This window comes from Nuphar pumila, chromosome 16 (assembly GCF_984573655.1).
Source record: "Nuphar pumila chromosome 16, dmNupPumi1.hap1.1, whole genome shotgun sequence".
In the NCBI taxonomy this organism is placed as follows: Eukaryota; Viridiplantae; Streptophyta; class Magnoliopsida; order Nymphaeales; family Nymphaeaceae; genus Nuphar; species Nuphar pumila.
This window is the reverse complement of record NC_143264.1, coordinates 18,198,734-18,216,142: the sequence shown is the minus strand read 5'-3', so window position 1 is coordinate 18,216,142 and position 17,409 is coordinate 18,198,734. Positions and strand designations below refer to the sequence as shown.

General features: G+C 35.0%; 1 protein-coding gene across 1 annotated transcript in view; it reads left to right on the top strand.

The window, feature by feature from the left end:
- The window catches only part of LOC149813043 (trigger factor type chaperone family protein), a 216,535-nt gene extending 203,822 nt beyond the window's left edge, over positions 1-12,713 (top strand). The window contains exons 12-13 of the mRNA XM_089991785.1: positions 8,672-8,767; positions 12,340-12,713. Of these exons, the coding sequence (XP_089847911.1) occupies positions 8,672-8,767; positions 12,340-12,417 (174 nt within the window). The 3' untranslated portion in view covers positions 12,418-12,713. The remainder of the gene's footprint in view (positions 1-8,671; positions 8,768-12,339) is intronic.
- The last annotated feature ends 4,696 nt before the right edge of the window (positions 12,714-17,409 follow it).

The window sequence follows — 17,409 nt, the reverse complement described above, 5'->3', positions numbered from 1 at the left end:
TCCGCTAGCCTTGGATAATTAGTTATATCTGAACCGAATGATTGTTGTTATTTGGTTTGTGTGGATATTTAACTAAACCTGATTCTAAATGAAAGTTGGGCATGTTATAAAAATTGGATTTCCTAGCATGTCACAAAAATCCGATTTCATGCATATAAAAGGAATCTGGTTGGAATTCAAGTTGAAATCTGAATGTATATTTTTAGTTGCCTAAAACTCTGATATGCTTGGTTCAATGTGCATTCGGTTATATGTTGTGGATATGCATTGATGTGGTATTGTGAACTCCAGCTTGAATACCTTTGTGTGATTTATGTTAACTGAAATTTGCAATGTCATTTAAATTGTTATTAAATTGTATAGTGGTTATGTGTGAACCACTGAGGGACTTTTGGAGGCTTGGAGCATGTGTTGCTCTTAAGATAGTGAAACTGTAAATGCATTGCAAAATGATTTCTGGAATTTGTTTCTGAATTAATTATACTGTTGAATTGATAGGGCAAAGGCCTGAATTTGTTATTGCATGATGATTTGTATAATTGTTCTTTTTAAAAAAAACTCTTAATTAATTAAGATGGTAAAAGAGACCAAACAGTGTAATAATTTTCTTCCTTGTGTCCCTCTGAAAGGGTGAGAACCTTGGATGGCGGTCATGGGGGACCATGAGAATACTAAATACCGTGTGTGTTTATTGTCCCTAAGAACCCGATGTGTAGTTCGTATTCTCGGCCACGGTTGTAGGAAACTTTCAACCACTTTGCCTAGGGGGTAGTGTTATTGACTCAGCTGTAGTTATTAGTATACCAAGAAAATGGCATCAACAGATGATGATTTCTTTGATGTCTCGCTATTAGGTGATGATTCCTAATGTTCTGATTGATGGTGATGATTCTTGATATCGGTTGGAGAACAAGTGTAAAACCCAATAATTAAAATACAAATTATGTGTTAAGATACGACTGAGAACTGCTTTTAACCTTGAGAACTTTTTCTATTTTGAGTATCCGCAGGTTGGTAAGAAAGTAAAAATTAAATTTGTGTATATTAAATAGGGACATGCATGCAAAAGCAATTCTGATAAGTTAACTTAAAAAGTTATTCATGCATTCCTAAATGTTTAACATTAATTTCATGCATCCCTAAATGTTTGATATGTTTGAATTAGCTTGAAATTGTTTAATGCTTGCTTGAACTGCTTAGATAGGGATATTGCAAGCAAAACCAGATAGTGCTCCAAACCGAATAGATTCCCTAGATTCTTCTATCGAAAATACTTGGACACTAGAGGTAAAATGTTACTATAATGTCACTACTATTGTCCTGGTTCCCAAGATCATGGGGGCCACCAATCTTACTGGTTTTAGTCCAAATTTCCCTGTGTGGTTTTATTCGCAATATCATTCTTAAGGTTATTATGAATAGGAGGCAATGTCCCTTCTTGAGTTATATCAAAGAGCCAAGGTGCATTTCTCAAGGGCCATGATACTAAAGAAATCATTATGATGGCACATAAGCTTAGTAATTTTGTTGCATTCTATCAATACCCTACCATTTGTGTCAAACTTCACCTGGCAGTGAATTGGAGTTTAAGGTGCCCGGCTTTCAATTCCTTTCAATAGAGCAAACCATAACTTATCTCACTAGGGTATAATTTGCAATGGTCATGAATGGATTCCAAGGTAAAATCGTCACCATCTTGCGAGCACTTCGTTTAGGTGGTCCCATTTCCCTCTATTTATTTTTAGTTAGTCATGGAAATTCTTTTACACTACTTATCTTTTCCTACTAAGAAGGGGATTGTAGCTGCTCGCATGTCTCTCCTAGATGTCCCTTTGTTTCTTGCATCCTTTTTGCAAATGATGTGTCATTATCCAGTAAACTAGATATGTGACTTTTAATCTCAAAGAGATTCTTGAATCCTTTCAGAAGAATGCAGCCAAATTCTCCTTCACTCATTTCTTTATTGATTAGGCCCAAGGTTGCTAGACTAGGAAGCGAGAAGCAGGAAACGATATTGAAAGCAGAAGCGAGAAGCGATGCATTTTAAAATGTATAGGAAGCAGGAAGCAATGAATAAAAAAAGCAATATAAGAATTGAATGAGGCATGAGTGGTTACAAGGGTGCTGAGATCAAGGTACCAGATCAAATCCTGCTGGGGCATGAGTGTGTCCATAGCTTTTAGAACTAGGCCACGTAAGGTAGGGTGTGTAAAAGTATCTTCAACAAGATACTTTAGTTGATAACGCAATAACCTTGAGAACAAATGTGTGAACATACACACCCAAGAACACTTGTGCACAACAAGCACAACACACCGAATCACAAATGTGCAAATGCACTCATAAGTTTCATAAACAACTAAAGAGGTTGGGCTATAATCCCAAATCCCTTGAGAAAATACAAGAGGAGCTGCCCATATATATAGGGCTTTGAGAAGGCCTTGGGAGGGGCTCCACATAGTCGTTGGAGCCCCTCCAACGGTCACAAATGTGACCGTTGGAGGGGTCCAACGACTAGTGGGTTGGGCCCCTCCCAATGCAAGTACAATGCATTAAATGCAAAAAGAAAAAGAAATAAAGAAAAAGAAAATAAATACAAAAACATATTCTCGAAAAAGAATATGTGTAAAATTCCTAAACTACCCTTACTAGGAATATATATATTTTATATATATAATTGGTAAATACATATACATATATTATATATATGTATATGTATTACCTTATATATATATAATATATATGCGGAATTACAAGTTTGATTACATAATTTAACACCCCCCCTCAAACTTAGGGCAAGATGACCGATAGTTTGCCAAGAAGGAAGTTGAACCGCGGAGCGCACAAGGCTTTAGTAAAGAAATCTGCCAACTGATATTCGGACGTGACATAAGGAAGATCGATAACTCCTCGGAGATATGCTTCACGAACATAGTGACAGTCCATTTCGATGTGTTTAGTCCGCTCATGAAAGGTGTGATTCTTTGCAATGTAGATTGCACTCTTGTTGTCGCAGCATAGCTTGGTGGGTCCTTCAATTTTGATCCCCATGTCTTCTAACAGTTGGTGAATCCAAACAATCTCCATGGTAGTAGTTGTCATGGCACGATATTCAGCTTCAGTTGAGGAGAGCGACACTTTTTGTTGCTTCTTGCATCTCCATGAAATTAGTGAGTCTCCTAAGAACACACAAAAACCAGTGGTGGAGTGACGGTTATTTGGGTCACCTCCCCAATCTGAGTCAGTATAAGCAAGTAATTTTAAGTCAGAAGAAGAGGACAAAAAAACTCCCTTATTTAGAGTACCCTTTATGTATCTTACAACTCGTAAGATGACACTCATGTGAACGGAAGTAGGCGCATGCTGAAACTGACTTTCAGTGTGGACTGCATGGGATATATCTGGTCTGGTAATACTCAGATACATCAGAGATCCTACAAGCTGTCTGTAGGGTGTAGGATCCAAAAGGGGAACCCCATCATCAATTTTCATCTTTGCTCCTACTACCGCAGGAGTTTCACAAAGCTTCTCATCTGTAATACCTGACCTGTCAATGATCTCAGAAGCAAGCTTAGATTGAGATAAGAAATATCCTCTAAGAGAGTATGCTACTTCAATTCCCAAAAAATAAGTTAGAAAGCCCAAGTCAGACATTTCAAATTTATCTTTTAAGATAGATTTTATACACTTAACCCCGTTAGAATCACTCCCAGTGATGAGCATGTCATCAACATATAGAAGTAAAATTACAATCCTTGCATTGGATTTTCTAACAAATAGAGCAGTGTCAGTAAAACAAGAGGAAAAACCATTCTCAATCATAACAGAGTTAAATCTATCATACCAAGCCTTGGGAGCTTGTTTTAGGCCATAGAGTGCTTTCTGAAGACGAAACACCTTTCTCTTAGGAGTCTCCATTCCAGGAGGAGCATCCATGTAAACTTCTGCACTTAAGTCGCCATTTAAGAAGGCATTTTTCACATCCATTTGATAGATGTTTCATTTGTTGATAGAGGCAACGGTTATAAGACATCGAACAGTGACCATACGAGCTACAGGAGCAAAAGTTTCTTCATAGTCAATACCATATTCTTGACTATATCCTTTTGCAACCAAGCGAGCTTTATACCTTTCAAGGGATCCATCACTTTTAGTTTTTACTTTGAAGACCCATCTGCACCCTATTGTTTTCTTGCCTTTAGGAAGATTTTAAAATTCCCAGGTTTTGGCTTTTCTTAGAGCCTCAAGTTCATTGTCCATGGCATTAATCCATTCAGGGCACTTTCGTGCTTCTTCAAAATTTCTAGGTTCTATATAAGAGTGGATGGCACTAAGGCAGGCTCTATATCTTGGTGAAAAAGAGTCATAGGAAATTAACCTAGAAGGAGGCCTTCTATTTCTCTCAGTTCTACGAGGGATCACTTCATTCTGAGAGGCACTGGAACTGGCATCATTATATCTGTCAAGAGCACTCCTAAAGTTGTTTTGATCTCTATGAGAGTAGGTGATAGGGTCTCTAGGTAATTCAATAGATTGATGTGATGAAGGAGGCAAGGAGATGTTTTCCTCGATTTCAAATTCATTTGGGTTACTTTGATCTGACTCATTATCACTAGTATCATCGTCCTTATTCAATAAATCAAATAAAAAAGAATAATCCATATTTTCATTATGGGGGTCACAACGTTCAAATCCACTAATATTTTCCAAAAAACTCACGTTTCTGGAAACATACAATTTGTCACTTTTGATATCATAACAACGAAACCCTTTTTGGGTTTCAGAATAGCCAAGAAAGGCACAAGGAATGGCTTTAGGAGAAAGTTTGTCATTCTTATCAGTGAGAACAAAACATTTACACCCAAAGACCCTTAACCTGCTATAATCAGGTTCCTTATCATACAGTTTTTCAAAGGGAGAAATTTTGTTTAAATTTTTCGATGGGAGACGGTTTATGAGATAGACAGAAGTAAGGGCTGCCTCAGCCCAAAGATTTTTTGGAATGTTTTGAGAAATGAGCAAAGTCCTAGTTGTTTCAATAATGTGCTTGTGCTTTCGTTCGGCTAACCCATTTTGTTGAGGGGTTTTCGGACAAGATTTTTGGTGAAGAATACCAAAATTTTCAAGATAACTCTTAAATTCATTTGAGAGGTATTCTCCTCCAGAGTCAGACCTAAAGATTTTTAAACTTTCATTGAATTGATTTGAAATCATCGTGTGAAAACTTTTAAAGGTTGAAAAAACTTCATGTTTATGTTTAAGGAAATAGATCCAACAAAACCTAGTATAGTCATCCACAAAGATCACATAATATGAAAATCCTCCTTTTGACATTATCGGAGCCGGTTCCCATACATCGGAATGGACAATTTCAAATGGTTTTGTTGTAAACATGGATCTTTGAGGAAAAGGCAAACATTTCATTTTCCCAAGAATACATTCATTACACAAAAAGTCACTTTTACAAAGATGTTTAACAAAGGGCAAATATGAGATTTTAACTATATTGGGATGACCCAATCTCTTATGCCATACATGAATATCTTTGTTTTGGACGACATTGCAAAATTGACTCTTGGGAACTTGAAGAAAATCTACGTAGTAGAGGTCTCCTCTTCTAGAGCCTTCCTCAATCAATCTCCCGGACTGACGATCCTGTATCCAACATTTATTAGAAGAAAATTTTATATCGCAACCATGGTCCGAGAGTTGGGAAACGGAAAGAAGATTTAGGTTAAGGTTTGGGATAAAACAAATTTTTGGAACAAAGAAGTCTTGTTTTTCAAAATTACCTATTTCTTTAATCTCAAGAGATGTTCCGTTCGCGGTTGATACAAAGGATGGAAAGGAATTTTTAGAAAAATTTAAGAGAGAGCAATAGCTAGGGGTCATGTGAAAGGATGCTCCGGAATCTAAAAGCCAAGATGACTTACCGGGGGAAGATGATGACACAACGGCTCCGGAAGTACCTCCCTTGAGAAGAGGTTGTAGTGCTTCTACGATTTGTTGAAGAGAAAAGGACTCACTTGATGAAGAAGGTCGTTCTTCAACTTGAGATGCCATAGCCGTTGCAATCAATTTCTTCCATTTAGGACACAAAGGTTTGATATGTCCGGGTTCTTTACAATGATAGCAAGTCACTTTGCTATAGTCTCTTTTGTCATACCGATCATTTCCTCCTTGACCTTGATTCTTGAAATGAGGAGGTCTATAGGTCCTCATGTTATTTCCCGGTCTTGACACGGCATTAGCCATTTCACCATCTTCTTGAGTAGAGGAAGCAACAAGAATGCTAGGATTATTTTTGCCAATCCCCATACGAGTTTCTTCACCACTTAGCTTGGTGATAACATCTTCAAGTGAGGGGGATGTGAAGGCAGAGAGAAGAGAGGACCAAACTTGTTCAAATTCGGGTCTAAGGCCATTTAAAAAATTGAAGAACCGGTCTTCTTCAAGTTGTTTGTGCCTTAATTCGATTGCCTCACCACTCCATTTAGGTTCAAGGATTGCGAGCTCGTCCCAAATAGAGGATAATTCGGCAAAGTACTCCCGAATGGTCATGTCATTTTGTTGGAGAGTCAAAGCCCTCTTTTGGAGAAAGTACTTGTGGGATAGATCTCTTGAGGTGTACATTTTCTCAAGATATACCCAAGCTTCGGAATCCCTTTTAAATTTGATGATATTGGCGTTTATCTTGGTCTCAACGGATGAAAAAATTCAAGATAAGATCTTGAAGTTCTTCATTTCCCAATCATCATGTTTCTTAGAATACTCTTCAAGGGCCTTTTGTCTTTCATCCCCTTCAAGGATCTTAATATCCCCTCCTTCAATAATGGTAATTTTGGGTTCCGGTTCCGGTATGGATCCATGAACGTAACCCCAAAGCCCCTTTCCTTTAATATGGGCTTCCATATTACCGGCCCAAACATGATAGTTTGAGCCATTAAGCTTAAACCCAAGAGAGAAATGGGAGTCTTTTTCGCCCATTAGAGGGGAAAGAATGCAAGGGATAGTACATACCTTAATTACTTTCCGCGTCTTTCTTGACAAGAGAGGCTCCTAAAATATTGCTCGAAGAAGGTGATCCTCTTTTATTTTAAAAAACTTGAAGGCACGCTTTTCGAGGAATGCAAGGGAAGGCGAATCGCAATTCTTCTTCTTCAACGAGGCTCTGATATCATGTAAAAGTATCTTCAACAAGATACTTTAGTTGATAACGCAATAACCTTGAGAACAAATGTGTGAACATACACACCCAAGAACACTTGTGCACAACACACCGAATCACAAATGTGCAAATGCACTCATAAGTTTCATAAACAACTAAAGAGGTTGGGCTATAATCCCAAATCCCTTGAGAAAATACAAGAGAAGCTGCCCATATATATAGGGCTTTGAGAAGGCCTTGGGAGGGGCTCCACATAGTCGTTGGAGCCCCTCCAACGACTAGTGGGTTGGGCCCCTCCCAATGCAAGTACAATGCATTAAATACAAAAAGAAAAAGAAATAAAGAAAAAGAAAAAGAAAATAAATACAAAAACATATTCTCGAAAAAGAATATGTGTAAAATTCCTAAACTACCCTTACTAGGAATATATATATTTTATATATATAATTGGTAAATACATATACATATATTATATATATGTATATGTATTACCTTATATATATAAAATATATATGCGGAATTACAAGTTTGATTACATAATTTAACAGGGTGGACGTGGGGCCTCAACTCAGATTTTCTTCGCTTCGGCATGTCATGAAAAAACTACTTTTCACATTTCAAAATAGTAACATGAAAAAGTCGAAGGTGCGCCAAAATAATTCTCTTTAAAAACTTGTTATTTTTTTTTAAGTTTTATGTGGTCAAATTAATTTTATATAGAGAGCATCAGGTCAGATGCAACTTTAATCGTAAAATGTCATAGCTATCTTTGATGTCGTTCATCCATGTGATTAACACAAATAAAAACTAAAATAAAAGTGACTATTATTAAATTTCATTTTATAGCGGGAAGGGAAGCAATGAATAAAAAAAGAAATATAAGAATTGAATGAGAATCAAAATAAAATGCAAATAAAAACTAAAATAAAAGTGACTATTATTAAATTTCAGAATTTTTTAGTGTAAGAATTAAATTTTTAATAAAATCTAAAAATGATGATTACTAATTTAGAGAAATCGCATGGAACTTTGGAAGTGAGTGAGAAGCGTGAGAGGAATAAATGAAGTGTGTGGAAAGAATAGGAGAAGTGGGAGAATCGAGATTCTCATCAAGTTTAGTATCACTCTTCTGAAGCCAGTTTCTGGGAAGCGAGCTTCCCACCTATCTAAGAAGCTTGCGGTAACTCTGATTAGGCCTGATATTCTCTAATTTAATATCTATGTTGCATAAACTCACATATGTTCTAGTAACATCCTGTCCTCTAATATTGAGCAAAATTAGTTAAACCTGGACTTCACCGAATTATGCAACTTGATCTCTTAAGAGAACCCAAGGGATGATTTCTTGCTAAAAAAAATTGGCTATTAGATGGCACTGAAGCCATTGATGTTAGTGGTGCTTATGTTTTTATCTTGAAGTAACTGTCTAGCTGTACTTTCTTTACACCCAACCTTGTGCCTTATAAACAGTTGTGCTAAGGATCTTTCTTAATATTGTTGCAGCTTTCACTGGAGGAGCTGGAGAAAGAGGTGACGAATGCAGTGGCAGAATTTAAGGGTCTCAACCAAGAATATGATGAGAAACGGATAAGAGAACAGGTAAGTGATGATTCCATCACATTAAGTCCATTTACTTGTTTTCACTTTAGTGCATGGGTATCTACTAGTGTGAAAACGGAATGGATTTGGACTTTATCATGGTTGATTTTGATTTGTTCAACCTTTGAATGTGTTGATCCAGATCTATTTTGGATTCAAAAAAGTGGATCCGGATATAGATCTGGTACTTTTATGATGACGTTGACTGCCAAGTAAATGGTTGAAAGCATGGACTTTACATAGACTGGGTCAAATAAGATATGGATTTGAACTTAAATTCTAGGTCATTCTTATCAAATCCAGCCATATATATATATATATATATATATATATATATATATATATATATATATATATATGTAGGGAAATGGGAACCTACTAAATATGAAACATGCTATTGGATTTCCATGAATTTCTGATGTTTTTTCGAAATTCTGACCGTACAGATGTGATCTATATGCTTGTTTATATAGGGAAACACTTCTTGGAGTGTTTGATTCCGATGCATGGATAGGTTTTTATAAGGTTTTAAAAATCAATGGCTTACAATTTTCATAAATTTTTGAGGCTCCAAATGCTATTTTTTCCATCCAAAATGCATGATCCAAGTGTCGATTTCTAGTAAATCAATCATGTTGAACACATCTATGGGGTTGGAATTTCGAAAAAAAACACACTGGAAATCCACTAGCATATTTCATTTAGCACCGTGCCCATTTTATAGGTTTTCATTTTCCTATATATATATAGATAGATAGATAGATATATATATAGAGAGAGAGAGTGATGCAAACATGTTAAATAGGTTTTTTGACTTTTCTGTTGCTCTTTTCGTGATTCTGGCCCCATGGATATGTTCGACCTGATCAATTTACTTGGAATGGACACCCAGATCATGTTTTCTATGAAAAAAATGATATTTTAAGCCTCAAAATCTAGACTGTTGATTTTCAAATCTTATAAAAACCTGCCCATGTGTCGGAATCCAACCTCCAAGAGCTGTTAGAATTTAAAAATAAAATAATAAAAGCCTAAAAACCTATTTAGCATATTTGCTTCACTATATATATATATATAGGGTAATACATCCATGCTAAATGGACACGGTGCTAAATGAAACATGCTATTGGATTTTCAGTGTCTTTTTTGCAATTTCAACCCCATAGATGTGTTCAACATGATTGATTTACTTGAAATCGACACTTGGATCATACATTTTGGATGGACACAATGGTATTTGGAGCCTCAAAAATTTATGAAAATTGTAGGCGGTTAATTTTTGAAACCTTATAAAAACCTATCCATGCATCAGAATCAAATGCTCCAAGAACTGATTCCTATAAAAACAAACATATAGATCACATCTATACGGTCAGAATTTTGAAAAAAACCCAAAAATCTAATAGCATGTTTCATTTAGCACCGTGCCCATTTAATATATATATATATATATATATATATATATATATATATATATATATATATATATATAGTAATGATGGGTGCTCCGGGAGCACCTACATCTACCTAAAGAAAGCTTTAGTTTTTGAAAATTCTTGAGTATTTTTGTTGATCAGACCATATAGATATGATCTACATGCCTTTTTTAGTAGAAAACATGTTTTGAATCATGTGAATGTGACCCATATACAGGTTTTTCAAGATCTTAAAAAAATGATGGCCTGCACTATACCAAAATTTCAAGACTTAAAAGTCTTATTTTTGTGTCCAAAAAACATGATCCAAAGTATGATTCCTATCAAATAAATTATGTTGAATGCATCTATGAAGTCTGATTGAGAATATATAATTTACACAGGTAAATTTTGGCTACTAATGAAGGTACGAAACTAATGAGTAGAAATCACTTTTTAATTAAAAAATTTCTGGTTTTTTGTAGATCAAATGTTATTGATGTGATTTACATGGTTTTTTCAGTAGGAAACTTGTTTTGAATCATGTGATTATGACAAGTAATTAGGTTTTTAAAGGGGTTCAAAAATCAATGGCCTAAAATGTGCCAAAATTTCATAACTTAAAAGATCGCAATTTTACATCAGAAAATCACAATCCAAGTCTAGATCCTTAGCAAACAAACCATGCTAAATACATCTATGTGGTTAGATTTAGTCAATACATCTACGATTTCTGGCTCATTAGTTTTGTACCTTCGTTAGTAGCCAATATTTACCCCTTACACATATGGTTTCTACTAGGTGGGAGTAGGTGCTCACAGAGCACCGTAATATATATATATATATGTCACACGGACTCTTCTAACAGGGCACCACACCCGGTGCGACACTTGGAGAGAGCTTCCTTTGTGTTAAGTGAAGTCAACCACACTGAGGTCCATTTCTATCCAAAAGCAGATTTAGTTAACCCTAATCAAGTCCATTTTTATCTATATTATATACATAAATACATAAATGCACACAAATACACAGTGTTAACTTAAAACTGTTAAAAATTATATATATATATATACTCCCTGCACCCCCACACCCAAGTTTTTTTAAAGTGCACCTTTATATATATATATATATATATATATATATATATATATATATATATATATATATATATGGGGGGGGGAGCACCTTTATATGCTACTTTTGCCATTACCTATAAATGACTCCCTCTTTTATATTTTTTTCATTTTTTTTGGTTGTTTTTCATGAAACTAACCTTGTAGATGTGATCTAGTGATTCACTTCATAGGAATCGGCTCTTGAACCATCCAATTACGACATGTAGGCAGGATGTTATAAGGCTTAAAAATTTGATGGACTACAATTTGTGATACATTCTCAGGTCATAAAATAGTGTTTTTTCATCGAAAAAACATGATCCAAAAGCCGCTTTTCACTATTTTCAACATGCTGAATCCATCCATGAGGTTGAATTGGATCAAAACAACCTGCAATGGGAGATCTAGAGACATTTGTATATATATATATATATATATATATATATATATATATATATATATATATATATATAGATATAGATATAGATATAGATATAGATATAGATAGAGAGAGAGAGAGAGGGGACTCTTTTTCTCCACTTTTGTGGAAGTGCCATCAGGTGAAAATTATGGGCCAAATAGGATTTTATTAAACTATGATGAAAATTTTTTCAGATGTGTGTGAAGTCAGAATATACTGTAAAATCCTTAATGTGTAGGAAAAATACTAACATTTATGGAGGGTTTGGCTCCACCCCAATCAGGTAAATCTGAATCTGACCCAAATGATCAAAAAGATCCTATATCACTGTGAACCCAACAAAGAAGAAAACGTATTGAGTATGCATTAGGGGATTTAATTAAATTATGATAATAAAAATTTGGGGTGTGAAGAAAATCAGCATATACTGTGTAGGACTATATTAGCTTTTAGGGAGGGAAGTCTGAATCTGATCCAAATGATAAAAAAGATCCTATTCCTAACTGTGAACCCAAGAAAAAAAAACGTAGAGCATTATTCATGAGGGGCCTAACTGAACCAAACTTATTCTCACCTTCAGTCATGCATTCTGACTTATTTTTAGCATGTGCCACTTTGTAGGTGAAAGGTTTACTTGAAGGAGCTAAGGTACTAGAATGGCTAAAGCAACATGCGGAAATTCAGTATGTGACAATGTGAGATTGTTGTTGATAGCCATCAAGGAGATATATCTGAAAGTGGATGTATAAAAGAACATATGTATATAACCTTCGCGCGCATCATCTGTTTTTTAAGGTACTTAAATTTTGTGAAATTATAATGTGATTCTTTTGAGGTCTGGATTGCGACAGGATAAGAAAATGAAAATAATAGGATTCATATGCTTATCAAAAATAGTGATTTGACCTTTTGGAAAAGATAATTGTTCTTGAAATCATGGCCAATTTGAGATATATATGTTAAAGCTGTTGTTTTGCTGCTTATTGCAGATTGAAGATCTAGTTGACTTGTGATTCTTTATACTAAGCCTTTGAATACTCATCTGTCTCTTTTCTTTTATCCCATCATTCCTGGGCTCGCTCTTGGGTCTGTATGTAATGGCTGCAATCTTCTTTACTGGGTGTCACTAGATGGCAAGGGTGAACGAGAGATTATTACTTGTTTCTGAATTTTAAGTTTCTTTTTGGTAGAAGCCATGTAAACATTTGTTTTGCATGATCATAATGTTTAAGATCCATAGCTCTTTCAAAGGTTGCTAGAAAGGGAACTAAACGTGTTTGAAAATGGAAACAAGAAACGAGACTTCTAAAGTTCATGTGAAACGGGAAACATTATATATATATATATATATATATATATATATATATATATATATATATATATATATATATATAGAGAGAGAGAGAGAGAGAGAGAGAGAGAGTGCGAGAGACGGGGGGTAACAGTGGACGCTCACGTCCGACAAAGGAGTGCCGCTGATATTGCGCGTGATCAGCAGCACAAAAAGAATTGTGCAAAAAAGTATTTAGCCGCTAAAGACCCCTTTTTTTGACAATGCATGCCCTTGATCATGAACGCCATCAATGATGCTGTGTCCGGCACAAGGGCGTCCACTGTTGCGCCCTTCCCTATGTATATTGTGTATGTGTGTGGAACGAAAGTGCAAATGTTGGCAATATGATATTATAAGCTTACATAAACTTTATGATTACATTGATTACAACTAAAATAAGTAATTAAAACTTTGAATAATACATATATCTCAACGTTTCATTGAAAAAATAAATTTCTTATTTTAGGACAACTTGCAAGAAATGTACAAAAACATGTTTCTCAAATAAGAGAAACTAGTTTCCCATATAAAGTAATTAGCTTTTCCATGTGATGTGAAATGGGTTTCTTACTATGGGAAACAGGTTTCTCATGCATTTTTATAAGTTTCTGAAACACATCGTTTTTTGTTTCAAAAACAGTTTCCCCATAAATGAATTTGCCACATGTAAGTGGTGTTTCCCCGTAATCCTGGCTCTTTCCACCATATAATTGACTGAAGCATGCACATAATACTTAAAAACCAACTTCATCTATATTGTGTTTATTCTAAATCTTGCTCCAAGTTTCTTTCTATTTTTCTCTTTTTTCTTTTTCTGTCTTTATTCTCCCAACCTTTTTGCTCTTTCATTTGCCTCTTTTTACTTCCTCTCTTTTGCTTTTCTTTACTTTCCTCCTTGCCTTTCTATTTTTTGTCTCTTCCCTCTCCTTTATTTCTCTTTTTTCATCTTCTCTTCTTCCTTCCCCTTTATTCTTTCTTTCCATTTTGTTTCTTTCCTCTTTATTCAGTCTTTCTGTCACACTAATTTAACCAAGCCTAAGGCGAACTAGTTTTATTGTTCGAAAAATGACCGTATTGTATAAATAATTTGATGTGTTTCTTTAAAAACCCTATAATTTTCAATATTTTTTTCATGTTTAAAATTGTAAATATTTGAATTTAAAAAGACCTTTTTACTCTTCTCATATGCAAACTTTCTTCTATATATGTGAATTTTCTCTCAAATATGTGACTTTTTTTGTACACCAGTGTATGTGCTTATATCTGTATTTTTCTGATCCAATATCGAAAACTTGTGCTTTTATAGTCGTTGGAAAATTGAGACACAATCCTATAACTTTCATGTTTTGAGTCAAAATTGAAAGCCCCTCTAGGATTTTCATTTCTAAGTTCTAAAACCCGAATAGAAACATGCTCTGCAAACTAGAACAATCGAATAATGAGTAGTTTCAGATAACGTTTTGACCCAGAAAATAAAGAATTCTAAAAAAATACAAAAAAGAACAAAAAAACTAGACAAAAATACTTTTTCAACAACACCTGATTTGCTAAAAAGTGAGGAAAGAGCGTTGAGATACAACCCTGATAATGTTCTTAAAACTTGAAACAGTTCACATATATTTTATGCAGACTTGAGGAAGTTCGCATAAAATGTGCAGACTTTCTCAAGTCTTCATAAAATATATGCAAACTTAAAGAAGTCTGCATAAAAATATATGCAGACTTGAGGAATTTCACATAAAATATGTGCAGACTTTTTCAAGTCCATTTTATGCAGATTTGAGGAAGTCTACACATATTTTATGTGGACTTTCTCAAATCCGAGTATATTTTTATATAAACTTCCTCAAGTTTGCATATATTTTATGCAGGCTTGAGGAAGTTTGCACATATTTTATAGAAAATAACTGTACTGTATGGATAATTTGATGTGATTTTTTAAAAACTCTACAATTTTTTATATTCTCCCAATGTTTAAAATTGCAAATATTCAATCGTTAAGGCACTTTTTGTAACGACCCTAACTCATACCTCTAAAAAGTGTGATTGTTTTTTTTAAAATCAATTGCGAAAAGTTTTTCAGAAACTCGGGGCCTTTATAGTTCCATTTTACAACCACAAAACCATAAGGGATCTTACACCCCATCTTTCAAACAAAACCCAAACTGAATCAACTTTATTAATTCAAAGATCAAATAGTCAGAGACAAGTGCAAAATAAAAGAATCAGAGTGAGCCAAAGAGTAAGTGAAGTAGTAAAGCCACGCTATCTCTAAGTAATCTGTCCAGCAGTCATGATGCACTTGTAGCTCTCCCATAAGTGAGTCCCATCACTGGGCGTCAAAGGCTGCAAGATATAGAAAGATATGGGTGTCATAACCAAAGATTCTGAGTACAAGTACCTCTAATGAAGCAAATAAGCATAAAGAGTACAGATGAAATTTATGTAATAATTTAAAGAAATACAACTAAAATATTTGCACAATATCAAGTAAGCAGTAAGAATATTCATCATGCGACAAGATACAATATCATGCAACTAACCATTCAGGACAGTAAAAAAGTAAGTAAATATGCATTATCTAATGCATGAATTCAATGCACATGAATGATTTATTATCTTTAATCAAGTTCTCTTTCATATGCATGTCTTTATTAGGATGCGCACACACATTTAAATTTCACTTGTTATTATTACCATTGCCCGCGGATACACCAAACGGGTAAGAATTTTCAATGTCAAGTAGGGTTCCCAGGGTAACTTAGCACACAAGTTGTATTTTATTATTGGGTTCCAAACTTAGCCCTCGACCGAAATAGCCTTCGGAACATTAGACCACCCATCTAATGTCTGGACACCAGGGACCATCCATCCACAAGTGCCATTTTTTTTGGTATACCAAAACAATACCTTTGTCTACACACTACCCTCAGTCAAAGTGACGAAAACTCTCTAAAATCGTGGTCAGGAGAAATAACATCAATATCGAATTCGGGGACAACAACAACGCACATGGAGTTTTTGTATTCTTTCGGTTTTCCCAAAACCGCAACTCCAAGAGTCTCATACTCTCGAAGAGACATCTCAGAATGTACATTATACTATTCTTTTTTTTTAAGTTATTATTAATAGTTGTTTCATTAATTTGCAATTCAGCATGCCAAATTAATATCACAAATTTGCATTTTCAAATGCAAGGCTCATCACGGGACCCCTCTCCCCTCCCGTGGAAAACATAGAACAGTGAAATATAGAAAACAATATCAATGTGGTTTTTGCGATGCATGAAAAACAAGTAAAGAAGGAACAACCCAATGCTCAAGGCCCACCAGGCCTACGATGATTCATTTTGATCATCGATGCATCATACACAAAAATCATAAAATGCAATATATGCAGTGATGTCAACATACTTCCAAATGCACATGCATATATGCCAATTTAACTAGGTGTGTGAAACAACAACAATCGTAATATGCATGTTCATGAGTTCACACATCCATGTTAAGTGTATGCTTCCATTCATTACACATAATCATGTCAATTGCATACTTTCATTGAGTACACCTATTCATGTCAATGCATGCTTTCATTCATAAATCCAACATGTGAATACTCATGTCTCTATTACATGCATAAACATAGCATTTCAAGTATGCACATGTACATGAAACAATTATGAAATAATACTTTGACTAAGCATGATATAACCAAGTGCAAGCTCATAGGGCCTCATTCTTTTACATGTAATCAGCCAGAATTAAATTCAAATACAAAATCTGGAAACTTTGCACATCATACTGAATTTTTTGTTAAAGTCCATACATGCATAAAGGGTATACATGAATTGAAAATTTTGACCATATATCATGTCACAACATATTTGGCATAACATGTACATGTGATAGAAGTCCAATGTCACAACACTATTTAATCATTTCATCTAGGTTTTTGTTTTTGTCTCTATTAATATTTTTTTTTAAAAGTACCCGGCCTAGCCAACTAAATTGACTGGGCCCTAATAGGGCTAGTTGCCCAGCCAACAGTGGGTTGGTTTTATCGAACCAGAATTCCCAATAAAATAAATTTGGTATATATATATATATTGTATCATGAATAGGCCAACACCCAGCCGACCCAGTCGGCTGGGTCTGACATGGGTGCCACTCAGCCCTGCTAGGCCTGTGCACCATAGGTCACGACTGCCAAGGCTTGGCAGTCAGCCCAGCTCCACTCGGCTGGCTGCCAGCCAGCCCAAATCACCTTGTTTTAAAAATGAATTTCAGTTTTAAAAACCCCATTTCTTTTTCTTTTGAAAGGTAGAGTGCAGCCCTAACCGGGCCCACTCGACTAGGGTC